This window comes from Habropoda laboriosa, unplaced genomic scaffold (assembly GCF_001263275.1).
Source record: "Habropoda laboriosa isolate 0110345459 unplaced genomic scaffold, ASM126327v1 scaffold61, whole genome shotgun sequence".
Taxonomy (NCBI): domain Eukaryota; kingdom Metazoa; phylum Arthropoda; class Insecta; order Hymenoptera; family Apidae; genus Habropoda; species Habropoda laboriosa.
The window spans coordinates 2,064,440-2,087,442 of NW_017100203.1; the positions used below are offsets into that span (position 1 = coordinate 2,064,440).

Below are 23,003 nucleotides of genomic sequence, written 5' to 3' on the forward strand. Positions count from 1 at the left end.
CTGAACCGCAGCGAGCTCAGAACCGAACAAGGTCGAACGCTCGCAACAGCCACAGTACGTGTTTCATTACATAAATCAAATATTATGCACGTGTAACCTATAATTGACCCAATTTAAGCGAAAATAGAATATAAGAAATGATTTGTTAGAAATTACACTTAAAAAATGTTTACGGTAAAAAATGAATTGACAGTGGAAGAGTATCTTAATTCGATTAATTAATTTCTTGAAAAAAATTAAGAGTGATGGGGGTAAATTTAGAGAAGAATAATGTTTTTCGAAAATTCTTTACCATCGCAGTGTAAGAAATCAAAAACGACGCATTTTTGAATTCAAGAAAATTCACAATTTTTTTGAAGAGGGGTGCTTTTTTCTCCAGAACTGTTTCATTGTCGAAAGAAAAATTGGTCATTAGCGTCAATTGAACTACATTTCAGCAAAGTTTCAAACTGTTTTGAATTTTCAAGTTGCCAAACTTCCCTTGTAAGTTACATTGATAAAAAAAGTTCAAAAATATAATTCGAATCATACCCAAGCATAAGTTAAAATGAAATTAATAATACATGTGAAAATAACAATATCGTAAAATTCGCGGTAATATAGAAGAATATTCTGAAGGTACAAGACTTGGCACAAATCTCACACTAAAGCAGTTTAACGTTGGACGTCTGCTCGATAAATGAATTCGTTAGTGTATTTGATAGTCGCAACCTTGGTCCACGCACATACTAAACACTCCGCTTCAAAGTGAAATCGAATTAACGCTCGATTTCCACTTCAAAGTGGAATCAAATCCAAGGTCGATTTTTCGTTCGGTTCAAAGCGAAATTAGATCAATCACCAGTGCGTAAAGTTTTACGGTCAAGAAACACGCACGCGGCACAGAGAAACTGTGAGATCTAAATTTTCCGCGTGTCTAATAATTCTTAACTTATGCAGCCGTTAAATTTGAATTGTTCGAAAACTGAAAATATCTTTCAAAGTGAAATTTCCTTCATAAAAATCTGAAAAAACATGACTGATCTTAACAGAAACATGACTAATGATAGTAACATTACAATAAGCAGCACTATGTCTTTTGCAAACAATATTTCCCATTCTTGTTTATACAAAATATTTTTTATCCCACTATAATAAAACGTCACTGCGTATAATAAAATATCCTAACCTAACCTAACTTAAGCAAAAAATTTAAATTTCATTGACTAAAAAGCAAACTAATACCAAATAAGTAAACAAAATTCTACTGAGGAAATGTGACTTAATCCTGGCAATTATCGCATTTTTTGGACCATAAGACGCACCCGAAATTTATGGGACGACTTTTAGAAAAGAATATTTCATTAGGTATATAAAGATATTTTCAGATTCTTGCTTCATTTGTTTATTGTTCAAATAATTCGTACTAGCAACATTCAGCTCATCTCCACTCTCGGTACTATCACTGGCGTGCTGCACTAATTTTACTAACATATCGCGCCAGTAATTGAACTTCTCCAATAGCTTCGATACAGTACAAAGATTCGTACTTTAATGTTACCTTCGGACCATAGACGCACTCTAATCTTAAGTCGATTTTTCTACGTAAATAGGTGCGTGTTATGGCCCGAAAAATACGGTGACTATTTATTTAAACAAAGTACTTACCATTAATCAAAAAGAAAACCGACCAAATAATTAGAAGTGTCTTTTTTCTTGAAAGGACATTTCTCACGTGTACAAACTAAATTTGACGTATATAAATTTATTCAGGTTGGAAACTGCTTAACCAAATATTTCATTGCACACCTTAACCGACGTAATAAAATTTCAACGTACGTGGGAACGCTGATATCTATCCATTTTATTACGAAAATAATTTCGTGCTTGACGCGTCCATGATTAATCGTTGTTTAATATGTTTCGCGGTGGACGAAGGTGGATTATCGGAAATCAATAAGCGATCAAATTATCGAATCCATCATCGCGAAACAAACCGCGCTGGATATGTCTACATTAACCGCCGGCGGTTATTAGATTATTAGAAATCTTCTCCCCTCGCGGTTTGCGTCTTGAACCGAGGAATCACGTGAGAACCTCGTTATTATTTTTGTCGAGAAGCACGGAACACGAGTTACCTTTTTACAACTAATGGCGTTCGCCATTGCGAGATCTCGAGCAGACGTGAATTTACTTTACCATTAAGCTGAATTGTTTCAAAAATCGAACCTTTTAAATGCAACGAATAAATAGAGACCTGCCGCAACCAGGCTGGCAGAGTTGGCAAAATTTGGAAAATTGTTTCCAGGTTAAACGACGCTTTTAAGCTTTTTACCATTGAAGAAGAAAAAAACAAACTGTAATTTAATTCGGTGATTTGTTTATACAGGGTGGCCACTGAAAGACTGAAGGGTTTGAAAAAGTCATAACTTGTTCATTTTCAATGTTTTTTTATTTTCTTTTGTTGTAGGTTATAGAGCATCCCTTGGAGATTGAAATGACTACGTACGATGTCCAGCAACGAGTAAAACTCATCGAGTTTTTCTATTCCAGGGAAAGATCAATTATTCAAACTTAGAGAAAATGCTGAATTTGTTTAGCCTCCGCGTTCACCTGATTCGACGGCACCAGACTTCTTTCCGGAGGGCTACTCGAAGGAACGGGTTTACGTAAATAAACCTCGAACAATTGAAGAACTTAAGGAGAACATTCGAGCCGAAATCCGACGTTTAGGACCTGAAACCTTGCGTACTGTATTTGTGAGCAGGGAAATGGTGGTCATTTGAGGGATGTTGTTTTTCACACGTATTACTGAAAGAAATCCATCAATTATATTTCCAAATGAAATAATAAAAAATTTAAAAAACGTGTTTGTAAAAGTTACTTTTGTTTTATATCATTCAGTCTTTCAGTGACCACCCTGTAATACGAAGAAGTGAATGTAAAAGTGTAATAAAATTCGGTTATTCGCGAAAGTAAAGAGAGTTTATCAAATATTAGCTGTTATAATTTACAACGTATGCTTAATTTAGAGGAAATCGATGTTAGAAAACAGAGCGCGACGATTTAAAGTGTCCAATATTTTCCCTTTTACGCGGCAATTTTCTAAAAAGCAAACAGAAGGTTGAAAAAATATCTGTATGAAAGTGGAAATCTCGCGACGTATACCGTGTAATCCGTAGAAAACACATTTTCAATCACCCCGTGTCGGAACACACGCACGCGACACTCCACACGTACGCGAAATTCAATATCAACTTGAACAACCACGCGTCCCTTCGTGTCGATGAAAAAAAGAAGCGAGAGACAACCTAACTAATGGCGAAGAATGTTCGAAAAATAGTCTGTTCCATCAGGACAGTCCGTAAATTCGATATCATAAGTACGATTTACCGTAACTCATTTCGTAGGACAATGTACTTTTAAATTTTCTTGTACAGTAGGGCTCTCTGTAACGCGGGAAATTCAAATTGAGTTGCACTGAGAAATCGCTTTTTGGGTGCAGTTTCTTCGTATTTTTCTTCAGCTTTAGAATTTTTACGTTCTTTTCTGTTTTGAGAAAAAACGGGTTCTACTGTATTTTCTTCTGAAATGTACACTCAAGTGGTCAGTTTATCATGGATTAAAATATTAGGTCGTTCCGTAAGTTCGTGTCGAATTTTATAATTTAGATCAAAATTTTCAACAAACCTTTAAATTTGATATAAAAAAGAGTAAGTACGTTCTCATTCCACAACTTTTTCATTTTCTTTTTTTTTTTTTTTGGAAGACCATTATGTCGTCGCTACAGAATTTTCTTGGATTTTCATAAATATATCTTTCACTTTCGGCAGAAACTTATGGGACGAGCTAATAGTAAAATGCACTTTTAACTATGCCGCGTGTACCACCGACGGTCCACGATAATTGTTTAAAGCACAATACTCTTGAACCGAAGGTTCAAGTAAAATACGCACAAAGGTAGATCAAAGTGAAAAGAATTTAAGTCTATCGACACTTTTCTATAATTAAACATTTTTATGTGATCTCTCATCTTCTTTCCAAAATTTTGCTAGAAATCGTATTTTTCACACGAAACGTATCAAACAAGTCGCATTTTGTTTTCAAACGTACACTAAAGCGGTCAGCAAAAGTTCTAAAAAATACACACTGTAACAACCAACAAACGAAAACGGCGACAAAAATTTCCTATCCGCGAGAGGAAGTGAGAGAACACTTCCTCGGAAGTGAGAGATACAAGAATTCTTCGTACGGTCCTGACAATGGTTTCAAGTACTTATCTGCTCGTATCTCTGTCAATTTTCGGGTCCCGGCAGCTAAAACATGTTTACTTTGACGTCTGACCGATTTTACGACCTCTCTATACCGTGGCCCCGACTATATGTCCCTGTCTCTTTTGCTCACTACTTAAATCTACCCTATTCACACAGTTAAATCCCCTCCCTTGAAATCCCCGCATGCATTAAAACCCCCTAGGTTCATTCACACGTGCTCGCACTCACGAGAGCTATACCTGGGTCGCTCCTGGAACGGAAAGAACGGCACTCCCTCTCTATTCTCCCGTGCCGGTTTCCTATTTGGGTATGGAGGCCCCGATACTACAATACATAGAGTTAGTTAAGTGTTAACCCAATCCAACAGAATTATCCTGGCCTTTCAAACAATTCGCTAGGAAATCGCCACACCTCTCGGCGCGGTATTAACCAAGCAAAGATTTACGACCTTCGCTAGACCACGGTCCATACCGCGAGTCTCGTCGCGGACGTGTGCGCGAAGGAACACACTGTGTTAGGGTGAACTCGAGCTCTGAATATTGCACTACGTGCCGTCTATAGTTTTCTTGAAGGACCACTCAAAAGTTGATAACGGCTTTGGGACCGTAGTAATGAGTGACGCTTCTGACTGTCTTGTCTCTCTGATCTCTCTTCTGATACTCTACTGAAAACCCCTGTCCGGTCCCAGCACTCCCGTTTCCCTTTCCTCGTGGCCTCCCTTCCATTGCGCCCTTGGCGTGTGTCTTTTCTGGAAGGAGAACTGGGTTCTTCCCGAGAGAAAATGGGAGAGATGGGGGTGACTAACTGTTCACCGTTAGGAAAAGAACCCCGGACTTGGTGACGTCGTCTTTCGCCAGGTCACCGTTTGGGCCTTCGGGGTTTATGACATGGCCTGTGTTACCGAGTCCTAATTCTATGAACTAGCGAGACATAATTAAAAAGGTGAAAAGGGGAAAAACTAATTTTGTCACGTACCATCCTAATGCTGGTGCACGGATGGTACGCGCATTCAACAAAGGTCTGAAAGATAACTGCCTGCCTGCTCCATGTCACAAACCTCGGCAAGCTAAACTCTAACACACTGCATTGATTTGTTCGAAATTATTCTGCATCAAACGTATAGCATCCAAAGATAACTGCCTGCCTGCTCCATGTCACAAACCTCGACAAGCTAAACTCTAACACACTGCATTGATTTGTTCGAAATTATTCTGCATCAAACGTATAGCATGTATCGACGAATGACAAATAAACTTTTGTGTGTTTTTCCCAGATGCCAAGAATATCCTACTACAACACGAATTTACGGACTGACCTAGTATAATATGATCTTTGCGGTATGTTTACAGAGCAGTTCGGTCACTACCTGATGGAAACACGTGCGCAACGGTAAACTGTGACATAGATGGAGAAACTAATCGAAATTGTTGACAACGCCTTTAACCACAGGTCCACGCATAGCTCTCTCGTAATCTCGGCCTCTATTCACTTCAAAGCAAATGCGAATCGAAGGTTGATTCAAGCGGGTCAACCCTTCATATCGAAATTTCCCTCTCGAGCGTACGTACCAGGGCGTTACACCTGGGATTCATGGTTCTCCCCGAAAGTAGCAATTCGTTGGATTCGAAATCAGTGAATTTCAGGAGTATGGAAGTCGTGGTTTTCTGATCTACAAATGTGCTGCTAATTCTTTGTAGATTTGAAATTGACGTTGCGGAGATCCATAGCGAGTTTTTACTTCGTTTCGATTGATTTGAATGATAGAAAATTCGTTAAAATATTTCTTCAAATTGCTTACTTTCTCGTGGAAATTTCTGTTACTTGCAATGCACAGTGATCCCAAATTTTTACGACGTTCAGATGGAATCGGAACACTCTTATTTTGGATTCATTCGCAGAAATATTTTAAATACGTTAAAAACTTTTATCTTAATTTTATCTAATGATGTTCAAACTGTAATATGTATTTAGGACTTGACGAAGTAATTACTTAGTTTTTCAATAATGTAAATACGGTTTCCTTTCGCATGCATAGATCTTGTTAATTCAGTTCAGAAATAATTGATTATGTACAAAAGGAATAATTTTACTGATCGTTCTAACATATTGAAAATACTTTTAAGGTTCAACATTATTTTCTCCAAAAGAAATATTATTAATACGATAAAATAATTATACTGCGTGCATGGAAGACCAATGAATCGTATAATAGTAATTATCAACGTCGAATCACGTTCGACAGGAAATTGTAATTAACTAAAATTTAACACAGAGAAGCTCCCAATTCCAGAAATAAACAACGTTTAAGCGTTTCCTTTCATCTTCTTGCTCTCAGAATGCGGCAAAATAGAGGCACCAAGCGTTGATGCTGAAATAAGAAGCGGAACGAAACGTCGTTGAAAATTAATGTGCGTTTTTCGACGAGAACAAACCGTTGTCTCGTAATTCCCAGTTGAAAACGAGATGAAAGAGATCCGCAGAAATGGTCAAATCTGACGATTTAAAAGGGACAAGCAAATTCAGTCATCAGAGGCTGCCGAAAAATATTTCCCACGCGGTTGAAGATAATCAACGACGAAAAAGTCATTCGACTCGTGGAAGCGCAAATATGAAGCACGTTTCACCTGGATAAATAAAAATTCGCTAACGCGAATAATTCGCAATTCCCGTTGTAACGATCGTTTAGAACGCACACCAGAAGATGGGTAAAAACTCGAAGCAGCTTGAGTAATGCGACTTAAGGAAACAAGGAGCGAGCAGGAGGAGGAGGCAAGCTGAGTAATGGAACGTGTTTTGCTCCACTTAGAAATATCTCTTGCTTTAATGCACGAAACAGCTCGGAACATCTCGTTTTTACGCAAAACGTCACATTGAATAAGCACGCAAGAAAGATGACAGGAAGCGTTAAATAATGGGTAGCTTGGTACAGCGCCTTTACACATTGAAGACGTTAATGATAAGCAAACAAGATCAACGATATGAATCTCATGTTTAGAAAAGATAACATAAACGTATTCCTGTTTACAGTTTCGCCCTCTTCTTCTTTGGATCGAACCATTAAAGCAATTTAACACGGGAAATAAGGTAGAATCACATCAGTCGACGGCAACCGGGATAATATTTGGCCAGCTATCATAGGGATAGAGTTCAGGCAATCCCGAGTATGTTTTTTCTCCATTGAGCGCAAGTGAGTTGTGAATACTGCGCGGTGCAGAAAAACTAACCAGCAGTGAGTATGCGGGACTGAATGAGTTATGTCTCCATGGACAAAGATTCTCCCTCCCAATCATAGACGTACGAACTTACGTATCGTTGCTAATGACCGATTCGGATCAAATAGCATCGCGAGAAGGCAGAATGAAGCGGATAGGAGTGGGGAAATTCGGAACTGGTTCCCCCAAAACTCAATAGATTTACATTCAATCTCGCGTATACGAAGGAGGAAGTCCTGAGAACACGTTCCAATACTTTCGGGACGACTCGGATGGCGTAGGAACGCGGGACGGAAGGATGAATGCGAGAATACGCGGTGCTGGAGAGTACACCAGCCGAGTACTTCGGGTCTGGTTGCCTCAAAAGTCCACGGATCCGAATTCTATCACGCATATACAAAGGTGGGGATCGGGGAAAAACGTTCCGTCACTTTCTGGCCGAATCGAATGGCGTAGGATCGCGGGACGGAAGGATGAACGCAAGAATACGCGGTGCTGTAAAGTACACGAGGCGAGTACTTCGGGTCTGGTTGCCTCAAAATTCCGCAGATCCCAATTCTATCTCGCGTATACCAAGGTAGAAGTCTTGCGAACACCTTCCGATACTTTCTGGCCGAATCGGATCTAGTACCGCCGCGAGACGAACGATGCAGCAAGAAAATCACGGTGCTAAAGAGAACACAAGCGGAGTTTTTCGACTCTTGTTCTCTCAAAACTCCACCGATTCACGTTATCTCTCGCATATACGAAGCTGGTAGTCTTGGAAGCACGTTATGATAAGTTTCTGGCCGAATCGGAACACCCAGCATCGCGGGAAGGAAGGATGAATGCAAGAACAATGGGTGCAGCAAGGTACACTAGCCGAGTACTTCAGGTCTGGTTGCCTCAAAAGTCCACGGATCCGAATTCTATCTCGCATATACAAGGTTGGTGATCGGGGGAACACACTCCGTTACTTTCTGGCCGAATCGGATGAGGTAGAATCGCGGGAAGGAAGGATGAATGCAAGAATATTAACTGCAGCAGAGTGCACGAGCCGAGTACTTCGGGTCTGGTTGCCTCAAAAGTCCACAGATCCGAATTCTATCTCGCATATACAAAGGTGAGGATCTGGGGAACACGCTCCGTTACTTTCTGGCCGAATCGGATGGCGCTGGATCGCGGGAAGGAAGAAAGAACGCAAGAATTCGCGGTGCTGTAAAGTACACGAGGCGAGTACATCGGGTCTGGTTGCCTCAAAAGTCCGCAGATCCCAATTCTATCTCGCATATACAAAGGTGGGGATCTGGGGAACACACTCCGTCACTTTCTGGCCGAATCGGATGGCGCAGGATCGCGGGAAGGAAAAAAGAACGCAAGAATACGCGGTGCGCTGAAGTATACGAGGTGAGTACTTCGGGTCTGCTTGCTTCAAAAGTCCGCAGATCCCAATTCTATCTCGCATATACAAAGATGGGGATCTGGGGAACACGCTCCGTCACTTTCTGGCCGAATCGGATGGCGTAGGACCGCGGGACTGAAGGATGAAGGCAAGAATAATGGGTGCAGCAAAGTACAAGAGCCGAGTACTTCGGGTCTGGTTGCCTCAAAAGTCCACGGATCCGAAATCTCCCTCGCATCTACAAAAGTGGGAAACTTGGGAACACGTACCGTCACTTTCTGGCCAAATCGGAACACACAGCATCGCGGGAAGGAAGAATGAGAGCAAAAAAACGCGGTGCTGGTGAGTACACCAGCCGAGAACTTCGGGTCTGGTTGCCTCAAAAGTCCACGGATCCGAATTCTATCTCGCATATAGAAGGTTGGTGATCGGGGGAACACACTCCGTCACTTTCTGGCCGAATCGGATGAGGTAGAATCGCGGGAAGGAAGGATGAATGCAAGAATATTAACTGCAGCAGAGTGCACGAGCCGAGTACTTCGGGCCTAGTTGCCTCAAACGTCCACGGATCCGAATTCTATCTCGCATATACAAGGTTGGTGATCGGGGGAACACACTCCGTCACTTTCTGGCCGAACCTGATGAGGTAGAATCGCGGGACGGAAGGATTGATGCAAGAATAATGGGTGCAGCAAAGTACAAGAGCCGAGTACTTCGGGTCTGGTTGCCTCAAAAGTCCACGGATCCGAATTCTGTCTCGCATATACAAAGGTGGGGATCTAGGGAACACGCTCCGTCACTTTCTGGCCGAATCGGATGGCGCAGGATCGCGGGAAGGAAAAAAGAACGCAAGAATACGCGGTGCGCTGAAGTACACGAGGTGAGTACTTCGGGTCTGGTTGCTTCAAAAGTCCACAGATCCGATTTCTATCTCGAATATACAAAGGTGGGTATCTTCGGAACACATTCCCTCACTTTGCGACGTAATAATAGACAATATGCTATTTGTGAGATATGTAGTATAATCCAACCTTTCCAAAAGATTAACGATAGTGAAGACAGTGAAATGCATATTCTAATATATTGATAAAATGGTTATCAGAAGCAGATGTGTTCTTTAGTTTATATTAATATACAGTAGTAGTAAAGAAAGTAAAAGTGCAATGAACGTTTTTCGGGGATATAAACTATTAATTAATTTTCGCAGATTCTGGTTAAAAATTTGCATAGTGTTGCATTTGCTCATCCTTAAAGTACGGGGCGTAACGCTGCTGAGCAGACAAATGGCCGGATAAATCCGCCCTTAGGGTACAGCGAATGTATTCATTCTGAGCACATAATTCCGCCGTTAGGCCACATCGACAATTTTGGGTGCGCGGATATATCCGTCCACAGTAAAGGGATAATAACGTCACTGACACTGTACCAACTTCATATACCACGGAATAAACGTTACTTATCTATACACATGTCGCATAATTTATTAAGCTTACAGTAAACTTCATAAAACCGCGTCCCGAAAAACAACAGTAGCCTGAGAAAAATTTGCGTGGCAAATTTAATTTGTTTGGGTTTCGCGCAACACAACCGAGAAAGAGGTCAAAAGAATTTTATTGCGGGCTAAATTACAATTTCGCCGAGTACAACCTCGTTAATGCGCCTCGTTCAAATGTCGAAGTTTCCCGAGTTAAAGCCGCGTTTCACGCAGGTACCGAAGAAATTAATCAGAATCTGAGAAATAAAATCAGAGAAAGAACTTAGAGAAAAGGAGAATGAAGGAGAAGGGAAGCAAAAGCAACAAAAGAGGAAAATAAGGTCGCGTCGAGTTGAAATTTCACTGATCAGTCCTTTTATTCTGTCCTTTATTCCGTACAACTTTCAACGCGAAATGGCGGAGACCGAGTAATATGATGAGCTCGCTTTACCATTTTATAATTGCAACGCTGATGAGAAAGCTTTTCGTCACTTTGCGCCGCTGTGGATACGACTATGAGCGGGTATGTGCGAGCACACGAACAGAAGAAGAACGCGAAGGAAACTGAAAATCGGTAGGAAGGCCTCTGTAGATTGCTAGGAGCTGACATAGCTGCGTGAAAAAGCGGTACAGCAAGAGAGAGGAAATGGCGGCGCGCAATTTCCATTATGCCGACCATAAATACGGAGTTCACGGTCAAACGGCACCAGCGTCGAAACGAGATTTACCGTTTTCATTTATCGACCGTGATACCTTCTACCAGAGGATAATTTACAATCCCATATCGATATACTCGTTTTATTACTGTTTTATCTGGCGATGCTTCGAACGTCGACAAAGCACATGCGTAGCAAATTATGCTTGTATAGCGATAAATTAACAGTGATAGAGCGATTCGAGATTGCGAAAGGAATTGGATATCGACTTTCGCTTGTTTTTTCGCAATATTTCAAGTAACTTTTCGTAATGAAGAATATAGTTCAATTTAAAATGGATTTGCTGATTAACAATTGACACAAGACTGTTAGAGATATTAAGTCAGATGTGTAAAATATCTCGTTGTATTTAATTATTAACGTCTGCTCTTATCAATAAGCTATCGTTTCAATTACGCCTTACGCTTTAATTAAAAGTAGGAAATCCCAACAAAGAGCGATCAACCTAATTTCATCAAAATATCATATGCATTCTACACTTATTACACTCCTGAGGGAAGAAAAGGAACTGGCGAAAGTCCAATTCATTAGGAAATTAAGTGAAATATAAAATGTAACGAATTCTAATAGAAAAGTAAAATGGAGAATTCTTAATTCCTAATTACACCAAAGAATTAACAACGCGAAATATATCCTACTGGAGTGAAATTTTGCCTATTTAACATGCAACTCGGTATGCATTGGATATAAGAATATCCAGTAAAGTAAAGAGCAACCTTAACCCTTACCCGGCAGATAGGTCAGAGTTTATGCCAGTTTAAGCATAAGCACGTTACTTAACAGCACATGCAACGCAGTAAAAGGTATTTATATTTTCTCTATGTACTTGTTGATTCTTTGCTCGAAAACAATACAGTATGTGCTAAATAAAACTCATTTTTGCAACACACCGCTAAAACATACTGGTTTCTCCATGTATGCAGTACTGTTAGGATAAACACTGTTATCCTACCGGAGTTTATGGCACGGATTCCAGGCGACGTTACTTTTGAGAAGTTTTTCTCTACGATTTCCTTGACAACAATAGCCAGAGGGCAAATCCGGTTTATTACTTGATGGCCGCGGAAATTCTCCACTTCTGCGGGCCACAAGAAGTTTTTCTCTACGATTTCCTTGACAACAATAGCCAATTCAAGCCAGAGGGCAAATCCGGTTTATTACTTGATGGCCGCGGAAATTCTCCACTTCTGCGGGCCACATGGTGAGCCGGTACTTGCCTCTGCGCGCTCAGTAACGGTAAACATGCCATAAACCCGTAAAATCGGGGGGTTGACGCCCCTTTTGGGACCGTCCCTCACTCTCCGCCTACACCCCACTCTGCGGACCACGGGGGAGGGCCCGAGGGCCTAGGAGGGCGGCTCTATGTGGTGAAAGGCCGACGATTTGCCGATGAGGTTAACTCCCCACCTTGACAAAATCATATATAATAAGGGTGGTGAAAGGCCGACGATTTGCCGATAAGGTTAACTCCCCACCTTGACAAAATCATATATAATAAGCAAATTCACGACATTCTGACATTCTAAGTAAAACACTCGACGTTACCTTGAGCGCGGCCTCGTCCGCGATATTCGACATTGTCAAACCACAAGTGCGGTCCAGTCCGCAATAATCGATATTTCAAAATAAAGTGCGATCACCATCGCGACAACAATTAGTTGGCACATACGTGCAATAATCACCAACCCCAACTTCCAACAATCACGACGACCGCCACGGGGGGCCCACGCACTTAGGCCTGGCGACTCTTGGCCCTCGAGGCGAAGAATCGAGAGATGTGTAGCGGAGTATACGGTAAAACAGTATGTAAAGATTGAGGAGCGTGATTCCTCTTGGTGCCATCTATTGATTGGGTGACGGGTCATGGATGGCGCTGGGAGGATTATTGGGCGCCAAAAATTGGGCCCGATAGTCATTTGTTTCCCCCGATGGGCAGATTGTTTTGCCCGGCGTCGATGGAGAGAAAGACGACACGCTCGCGTTGTATAAATTGTGCAAGATAAAGTGCTTCACCCAGATTATAATCCTTGTGTTACAGATGTTTTCCCAAACATCTCCGAGTTTCTTCGTCCTCGAGGACAAGAGTATTACCTCGGCAATGTGGGCCCACGCCCCCACTTCCTGGGACTTTCACAGGGAAAAGGGGCTACTTAAGGGAGCCCCGAAAAAGGCACGAGGCCTCTTGTCGTAGACCTTCTTTCTACGCGCATCGTATCGCCTTACATTTAAAATTAGTTTAAGTATTAGCTTGGTGCAAAAATAATTGCGATTTTGAAGTGTGAACTTTAAATCCGGCACGCATGGTAGATGTCGGGTCAAATATGACCCAACGCTAAAATTTTTCTCAAATGTAAACGAAATCGCACCGAAATTTATAGTTATTTTCTGTTTTTCTTATGTTATAAATCGATAATGAAGAAATCAAATCAGTTTGTCAAAAAAATTCATCTTATTGATCTATCAAAAACGACACCAAATCTCAATATCTATTAACCCTCGGAAGACGAATGGTTTTAGACGGACGCGGGAGAGGAATGCTATTTGCAGGGTCATTTTGACTCATAGCAAAATTTCAGGAAGGAATTGGTTATAAGCGTGTATACTTTCAACTATGTGTATTTTATTTTTATTGTTTATTCACATTTGATACATGAAATAGGTGTATTTCCTAATCTGAGCCGCCTGACTTTATCGCCGTTGAGTCAAAATGACCCTGCATTCGTCGTACTGTTAAGATAAACACGAATTTCCACCACTTCTCACACTATGAGTGGAGGGACATCTTCACTCCGCGCTTCAGTTTCTCCTAAAGCAGTGACTTCAGATCATTGTTCTTCGCAATAAAAGAATTATTTTTGTGAACGAAGTACTGAGATTTTTGAAGTTCCTGTTGGGCTGCGGCATAACGTACCTTTCGTACCTCAGGGCCTGGGGTACCTGGTGGGTTTACCTGGGATAGGGGCGGCGACAGTGACTACCGCAGGATTTAATTCACACAAGTTTATGGACTATCGGTTTCTGTACAGAGGCGTTCCTTGATGCAAGGATATACGACTGAGTGCCCGCGCTGGAAGCGCGTTGGTTTTTTAAGCTGCTTCCCTCTCCTGTCCTCGGGGTGGTGGAAATGGGTTAGAGGAGGAAAGATTGAGACAGGGATAGATAGTTTGGGAATTTTCCGGACAGTACAGCGAGCCTACCCAAGTTTACAAAATTGCCCCTTTTTTGGGGCATCGAAGGATGTCGAAGACACGAACCAGACGCGTGACCCACGGGCATCCTCGGTGCCTCGCATAGTCTCGAGTGACGCGCCCGGTTCTTACCTGATTTATTGCACTACCCTTGAGTGGCTTTTCGCTGTAACTGCCCGAAGGAATTTTGGTGAATGCAGAGTGTGTGACCATGGTTTCCCCGAAGACAAGAGAGGTTCGCTAGGCTCGGAGGTTAGTTAATTTCATATCTATTCAATCCAACGTCGTAAATAATAAAAAGAATACATCATTCTCGTATTGCAGATGAACGCGATCCCCAAAGAAAGGATGCTCGAAAGTAAAATTTCTTCCGTTACGCAAGATCGGGAAACGGGTTACGAGAATAAAAACGTTGCTCCGTATATCCGTCACAATTCGCGTGATGAAATTGAGTTCGCGTTTGAAAGGGGAACCGCGGTTCTGGAAGCGAGGGCAACGAGAAAAACAAATTCACGGATCTACGGTTAGTTCGATACAAGCATAGAGACCGGAGGCGACGAATTCATGAGGTAACAACCATTACAAATTTAATATATCCGCGGTACAGCCACCGGCGGTGGTCACCGGACGAATTGATTTCGCGAGAGTGTAAAACGAAGGCCGCCGAACGAAGGATATTGTATTTTCCCCGTGCGAGGAAGACATTTCCTTTGGCAGCGCGGCGTCGCGTTATTAATGCCTCTGTGGTCCGCGGTTACTTTCAATTCAATTGGAACACGCCATTTTGCCGGGTTTACATCAGAATTTCCACGCCTTCTCGCGGCTATCACTCTCCTCTGTGCGCGCACACAGTGCAAAGGTGTGCACCGACACGAGCAATTATTTGCCTGTGTGCAATAATTACGTTTCACGTGTATTTACATGCCGACTAGGTCTTATATCGGAATTTCTCAGCGGCGCTCTGCTTTGTTCCACGCGAAATTGTATGGACCGGAAAATATTTGCTTGCAGAGTGTGTGTAGCATTGGAACATTACCGCGATTGAGTGTTTCATATGGAAAAGAAAAGACGCTACTGCAATAAAATAATATGAAGAAATGTGAATTCATACGATAATCTTACGAAAATTATCACACCGTGAATTTGATCCCTTTGCACTCCGAGAATTCTTCGATACGATCGACCGACACACTTTTGCAGTGAGAGTTTCTCTTTAAAAAATATATATACACTACCGTGCATAAGTATTTGGACACTCGATGCGATCTAATTAAAAGGTTCATATGTCTTTATTATCGTTAGATCTTGCCCGTTGTAGTTACAAATGAACTTTCGAGCTTTGTCGAATTTGCACGTGGTGCACGCAATGTGCTTGTTGCGAAACCGATTTTGAGTCAGACCATTTAAGGAATCTACTCGGGATAGGGGTATTGAGGATCTTTAATTTGCGAATAAAGATTGACTCAGTCGGCTGCAGAGAAGAGAAACGTTTATTGATATAAATGTAATACAAAGCAACGGAGGCGAAAACCTGAGTGAAGAACAGGTACTCAGTTCGGGGTTGTCGCACGACTGCTTAAAATACGGAGAAACATATGTTATATACTTGGATCGGAACCACGGTCAGCGGACCCATGGCTTTTATGGCGCGGCCTGGGCCTACGTTAAGGAAAGAAAAATTCAAAATATAATCTATTCTCAATAAGGGGACTCAGGTAGTGCTCGGAAGATTGACTATTAACGCGCAACAGTTTGCTATGAAAGCTATGTATTTGTGTGTCGTGTGGTGTTCGCTATTTTATAAACTACGTATGTGTTGTGATTGGCGGTGTGAAACTGTCGTAGGTGGTGGAAGTGTGTGGTGATTGGGTTTTTCGGTGTGCTTGGGGTGTGTCTGGTGGTGGTGCGAAAGTGGGGAATTTGCGGAATAGAGCGACTGCAAAGGGTTAATAAAAAAATGCATCTAGCTTTCGAACTTGAGCATTTCTCCATCAATCTCCTTTTATTCAACAAGTCAGCGATTCGCAATGTTCAAAAGAGACTGCTGCGTCCAATTCTTCACGCGACACACCTCCTCCGTTTCCCCCTTGTATTTACGTCATTCGCGAAATTAATAATAGCTACCCTGTTTTACAACTTGTTTCCCAAAGTGCACTTCACCTGTACAATATGCAGACAAAGCGAAAATAGCGAAAAAGTTCGGTAGAACAGAACTTTGTACATTTGAACAACACCCCTTGTAATTTTGATTTCAAACGATACATTACCCTTTTGCGAAAAAAAAAGCCAAACAAACATTTTCACCTAATTTTAGATCAAAGCCTTTGAAATTCTCGCACGGCGCATATATAGAAGCTTCGAACACTGTGCTGGGACGAACAGTCGAACATCTTGCGTACGAAGAACAAGGAAACAATCAGATGTACAGGCGTCGCAATAGGCAATTAGGGAAGCTGTAAAGGCGACGGGGAACATACAGCAATTACGCTTCTTCGTAAGGAATTTTCCGCAGTTCGTGAAAAGGTTTCCGAGCGTCACAGTGTTCACAATGCAGGCGAGCCAGCAACGGTGTTTCACGCGATAGCGGCTCAAAAGGAAGGCTGCATAAAGTAAATGGCCGATTCAAGAGCAGCCATGATGAAGAACGTAATGCAATTCGCCTCGTTCACTGCCCCCTCGTTTGTTCCACCCCATGCTGTCCTATTAACCCCGGTCTCATTTAGATAGGACCGATATTTTCATGTGCAAAAACTCGCGCTCGCGCGCGCTAATCTCACAGACCGCCTTATCTCTGCAGTTTGCGCAAAGATTGCGGGCGGACCGCTTTGTGGGATACATCCCAGCCGCGGAAATTGCACCGCGCCCTCACGACTTTTGCAATCTTCTGAGAAGGTAATCTTGTTGGAAAGAGTAATTTAAATTCGGCGAGACTCGCTTGATCATAGAGCGCGACGACGCCAGTTACGAAGTGCATGAGTGAGTGTGTGATTGCAACGTCATGTGTAGATTATGTAAATACACGATCGTGTCGCGAATATTTTCAGACACTTGCCACAGATTTTTTCGTCGAGTTGTGATAGAGACAGGTTGGATCGGTGACAAAAGTTCATTTTAATTACAGTTCTCGGTTGAATTTGTGAAAACGAAGATTGCCAAATTTAATTAATCTACAATACAGTAGTATTGAAACAGTGAATAGGTGACGCTTAGACGCATAGTCAATTGAAGAATTCTCGTTACGAATTTCTATTCCTTGTTTCATGCAAAATGTGCTGAAAATAATTATTGAAATAATTTCGTTTAGATAAGATAATATTTGAAGATTTATTTCAGGTGATAACGATAGATACGAGTGTATCGAAAATATTTATTTCAAATATAGTGGTTAGAGTTAATTAAAATAATAATTTTTGAAGAAACATTAGAAGTATTATTTTATGTTTTTAAATTTGCATCGATCATTTCAAATATTATTTCTCTCGTTTGATTGCTAGCCCACTATTGTCAATATCAACCGCTTACTCACTCCACGATATACCGGGTGTCCATTCCCTTCGTATTTCTTATTTTTTCTATAACTCTTCAACGAAGCTTCAAACAACCCATGTTTATTCAACATTTTTTCCTTTTTCACACCCGTAGAAAGTACCGACAAAGTTTGATCGAAGAAAACGGGGGCACTCTGTTAATTTGTTCACTTTTTAAACGACAGTAACAAAGTTCGACGAATTTTCATATATTTCACTGTATAAGTAACGAGAAAATCGTTTCAAGTTCACATGAAAAATGAATAATCGAATCACCTATAACTCTAAATTCCAAACAAGCCCAGACATCTTCCTCGGTCGTGAGAATAAACTTTTATCACACTTTCGAACCATTATACGTTGGAACGCTGTTGTTATTTCATTGTGGACGGTAGCTCGCGCCGATGCTAGTTGCTTCCACGTGGAAAAATGTGCAGAGAAGCGGGAATAAGCGAGCAATGAATGCAGAAGAAAACAAATCCGATCGTACGGTAACGGACAGTATTCATACACGATTCAGGTAACTCCTCGTATATGGCGAAAGAAAGAAGAGGGTCATAATGGAAATCTTTCATAGGGAAGTTCCATCGATGGAATGATATGTACATGTACGTACATGCATGTATAGATATACGCACATACGTGTAGAATGCCCGCATACGCGAACCGGTCGCTATTGTGCAGTTTGCCGCCAATGGAAGGGAAAATGCTTCCGACGTAAATCCCCTCTAATGCGATTTTCTTAAGAAAGGAAGAAAACCTAGCGAAACGTGCTCTACTGGTAATTCCCTTCATCTAAATGCGATTACACGCGGATCAAATTACAAGAACGCGGAATATCAAATCGTTTCGGCTATGACAGATTTCAGCTAACTCGACTGTTGAAGAAGACACTCGAGCGAGTAGGTATTACGAAGACTTGTCAAAGTTGATTCGTTAGGTTGCTTCTGCTATGTGAATCTGAAGATGCTGTCGAGACAGTTTATTATTTTTTGCTTCTTTTCTTAAGATGTTAACCCTTTGCGATACGAGCACTTTTCGATGAGATTAATAGTGAAACTTCTGGAAAGCCAAAATTTTGTCTTGAAAAGGAAAAAAGGATTTTTAGTGTTTACGAATTTATTTATTTGTATTTCTTGTGTTAATTTGCATTACTTTGATAATATAAAATAATATAAGGAAAGTCTGAATTGTACATTTCTCCAAAGTAATTACGCGTGTCGCCATAAAAGCGCCGTTGGAGTGCAAAGGGTTAATAGTGAAGGCATATTGTTTGAACTTTTAACACTTCGTAGGCTGATTAGATTGCAGCTGTTCAATCAGTTCAAACGGCGATACAGTACGTAGAATGTTGATTATCCGATACCAGCATTCTACCAACTGGGAAATCCTAAAGTGGATAGTATGTTCATAGACCATGGAGGACCACCCAAAGAGTGAAATTGCTCTAATTAGCCGATCACGTCATCGCCCACACCAAGAATTTTGGTAAAATAAGCTAAAAAATCTTGAACTCTAGATTCTAATCGAAATAAGGAAGCAACGATTCTAACGTAAACTCTAAACAAGTGAAGTGAAAAGACCAAACTCTAAACGCTATGTAAGTCAAATATCGGAGCTCTAAACTCTGAACCTTTAGTCGAGAAAGTCAATCAACAACTCTACGACTAACTCGAACTTTACGCGAAATCTAAAGCGATTGTAACTCTGTTTCTTAAGAAGTAAGCATGAGGTAAATATTTCTATCAAGCGAGAAAGCTACACTACACTATAGTTAAGACTGTCGTCAGCCTAACCTTAGTAAGGAACCGCTAGAAGCACGTTGACAGAAAGTAGAAATAATTAACTAAGTATAACAGAAAATGAACCAGCGTTTTGAGTAAATAGTGAGAACTGCGGGACAACTGTGAGAGGAAAGTTTTACTTTCTACGAAGGAAAACCTCCCGGAAAACCGTGTGTCCTAGCAATCGTGCCCTTAAGCCGGCAGTACACGCGTGAACTTCTGAGACAAAATCAGAATAAACTGACCCCACTCTGTAAATAAACAGAAATACAATGTAGCTCTGAAAAAACCTCAGTCAAAACTGAAACATTGAATACTAGAAATATATTAAGAAGCTAGACTGAGTGGTACAAGGGTAGCTAATTAAATACGAAAAGCAGATGGTGGGGGCCCACTTGATCCCCACGTGTGTGCTGCCGGGTTCAGCAAAGGGCAATAAAACATATGTGTCGCCAAGTACGCGTCGTTGGACGTTTGCGTACGCAATTTCACTTTTCCAGGAAAAGGTTTACCATTTCCCTTGGAAACTTCCGATACCCGGAAGGGTGTGTCCTCCGAGTGGGACCACGAAAAATCGGCGCGGAAAGAGTAGACAGTAACGAACCACCGAGGCGCACATTTCGGTGCAGAATACTCCTCCGCGAATTCCCCGATCTTCAGAATAATTAACTCGCGTTACATACTTTTGCTTCGTTTCCTCGTAAGCAGTGTACGTACTTAACCGTAACAGGGCGTATTCCTAAAAAATGACACCAAAGTAGCAGCAAATAAGGCATTATCGTGTCATCGAGATAAATACAAAACGGAAGTAACGAACTTCAACGTTTTACTGCCTTGCTCTTCTCAAATTTGTCAACAACAGGACGATACGGATACGGAAATATCGCGAATTAAAGGACTTACCACGTCTATGATCTGCTGCAACGTGATGCCAAATCTTACTTCAAGAGGCTCGCTCTCGTTGGCAACGGGTCGCTCCAGGGTGTTGTACGACGACAGCAACTCGTTCAACAAACGTTTCTCGTGAGGTCCGCACAGGCTCTCTGCAACAAGAATTAGTAGTTTTAACGAAAGGGAAAATATCACCGAGGTTACTGCACTCGGAATAATTGTGATAAATGAGAATTTCACAGCGTTGATACAACATTGTGAAATGTCAAGTACGCGGTTCAAAATACATTATTTTCTAGAAACGGTGTTTTACGTATGTGTAAAGCTTCGTCGCGTTTCCATGAAAAGTGTACGACGTGTCTAAGCGACAAACGTATTTCACCCTCGTGTTACAGACGCAGATATTTTTGCTACGTACGTAAGTGCATACGTTCCAACTCTACTATTGTACTGGCACACGTTTACGTTGTACAATTTTTCTTTTACGTCCATTACATAGGTGCAAGTGTGTACGGTTACGTAAAAGTGAAATTTTTCGACGCATTTGTTCTTTCATTGTTTAAAACTTAAGCTTAAGAGATTTTGTATATATGATATTTCAAAATGTATCGTTAATATGCTTTTTCCCTAAATTTTTGCCAATTTAGCTCGTGACACCCCTTATATCAAACAATCGAGGTGTCTAGAATTAATACTTAGAATAAAATTACAAATTTCGCTTAATATTAAGACAACTTCGTTTTCATTAAAAATTGTCCAATTTTGGACGAAAAAATGGGAATTTCAAAAACTAACAGTTTAGTAAAGAAGGATGCTTCGTATAAAACTCTCCTTTGTACTTTCCACTAACCCTCATCCGTCCCTCGTGTCAATTTGACACATTTTTCCGGTGAAAAATTGTATTACTCGGTTATTTGTAGCAAAAATTTTTGTTTATCTTCTATATTTAATAAAAGAATTTACAAAATTAATTATTTTTTACCATTGTGCGAGACCTATTAAGATGCGAAACTGAGGGACGGACGAAGGTTAAATATTGTAGGAACCGACGACGGAAAAATATTTGAGGGACCCAACGGGAATTCGAACCACCCGAGACTTTCGGCTTACCAAGCCGAGGCTTTGCGCGCTACGCCAACCACTCCCTCTCCATTCTCCCTTGGAGGTTTCCTATTTGGGTATGGAGGCCCCGATACTACACTCGGCCATCCCTGAACTGACATTCGCCCTCGAATGTCCTCAGTGCAACACAACTCAACACTTTCGGGTACACTCCCCCACACAGTGGCACACAGCCGAAACGACGCAATTTGGGAGACGTGCAAACCCTCGAGATGTTTTCATCTCAAAGTGCCTGGCTTCGTGCAGCCGTAGATACCTCCATCCCGGACGAGCCCCCATATGTAGGAACCGACGACGGAAAAATATTGAGGGACCCCCACCGAGTGTTAAGCACTCGGGTACTAATTTCCGCGTACTTGGAATATTGCACTAGGTCTGAAGGCTGAATATATAGCGTTGAGAGTCTGACTGAATCTTTAGGATTCCTAATGTAACTGATGGTCTGTGTACTAACACTCTCCGTCTTAAGCTAAGTCCGGCCTTCTTATCCAGTCGTCCCTCCTCCAAATCTTCTAAAATTTGAAGAAGGGACGCGAAGGGAGGTTCTTAAAATTACTAAGTGACCAACCCCGTATCACCCCCTTCCATTGCGTCCGGAGCGCGTCACGTCCTTGGAGCGGGGGTGACGAAGCTGGTCCTTGCTGGACGGAAATTTGACAACAAGAAGGAAAACCCGGCCAGGTCAACTCTGACTCTCCGACTCGCTCGGAAGGTACCGAGAAGCCTCGGTAATTGCATCGGTTTCGAAGACCCTTTGGGGGTGACTTTATGATACCTTGCCTTACTGACTGAACAATAGCCTATTCTTTAATATTTGAGAAATTCTATGTGCCGCATGTTGGCTGCAGACCGGTCTGCTAAATTAAAATAACGGTTTGCTGAATTAGAAATCACGTATCATAAAATTGTCCCCTTGCTGTCTTAACACCGAGACTTTCCACCACTCCCTCTCCATTCTCCCGTGCCGGTTTCTTATTTTGGGGTATGGAGGCCTCGATACTACAATATTATACTAACGAATCTTCTTCCAAAATTGCAATGTTATTTCAATGCTAAGAAAAATTGTTGCTGCAAGTAACAGCAACACTCAAAATAGCTCTAATAATTGTCTCCATATCAAAACAGGCAAGTTACTTTAAAGAAGTTCGAAAATGTTACAAATAAATTGCTATTCTAAGTTTCTCATTCCATCTTCTGTTTATAATGATCGAAGGTGATTCGTATAATTCGGTGAATAATCCTGATACGTTGCACCGTATTGCACCATCAATCATCCCTGAATCAATTAAGACCCCAAGCACGAAGTTCTTGAGACTGCATGAACTTGTTCGAAGCATAGCACTTTTCAAGATCTCTCTTCCAGTGACAGTTGCGATATTAATCGTACGCAGGTTTAATACTACACTTCCGTTGTTGCGTGAAATCCCGCTTTCAGCAGAAGTTTGTTCGGAAATT

At 41.5% G+C, this 23,003-nt stretch overlaps 1 protein-coding gene across 1 annotated transcript in view; it reads right to left on the reverse strand.

Moving 5' to 3' along the window:
* Window positions 1-20,715, reverse strand: part of LOC108570523 (acetylcholine receptor subunit alpha-type acr-16) — a 348,441-nt gene extending 327,726 nt beyond the window's left edge. Inside the window, exons 1-2 of the mRNA XM_017932396.1 lie at window positions 20,700-20,715; window positions 20,439-20,629 (exon numbers count right to left, since the gene is read on the reverse strand). Coding sequence (XP_017787885.1) covers window positions 20,439-20,629; window positions 20,700-20,715 — 207 coding nt within the window. The remainder of the gene's footprint in view (window positions 1-20,438; window positions 20,630-20,699) is intronic.
* Between the last annotated feature and the right edge of the window lie 2,288 nt (window positions 20,716-23,003).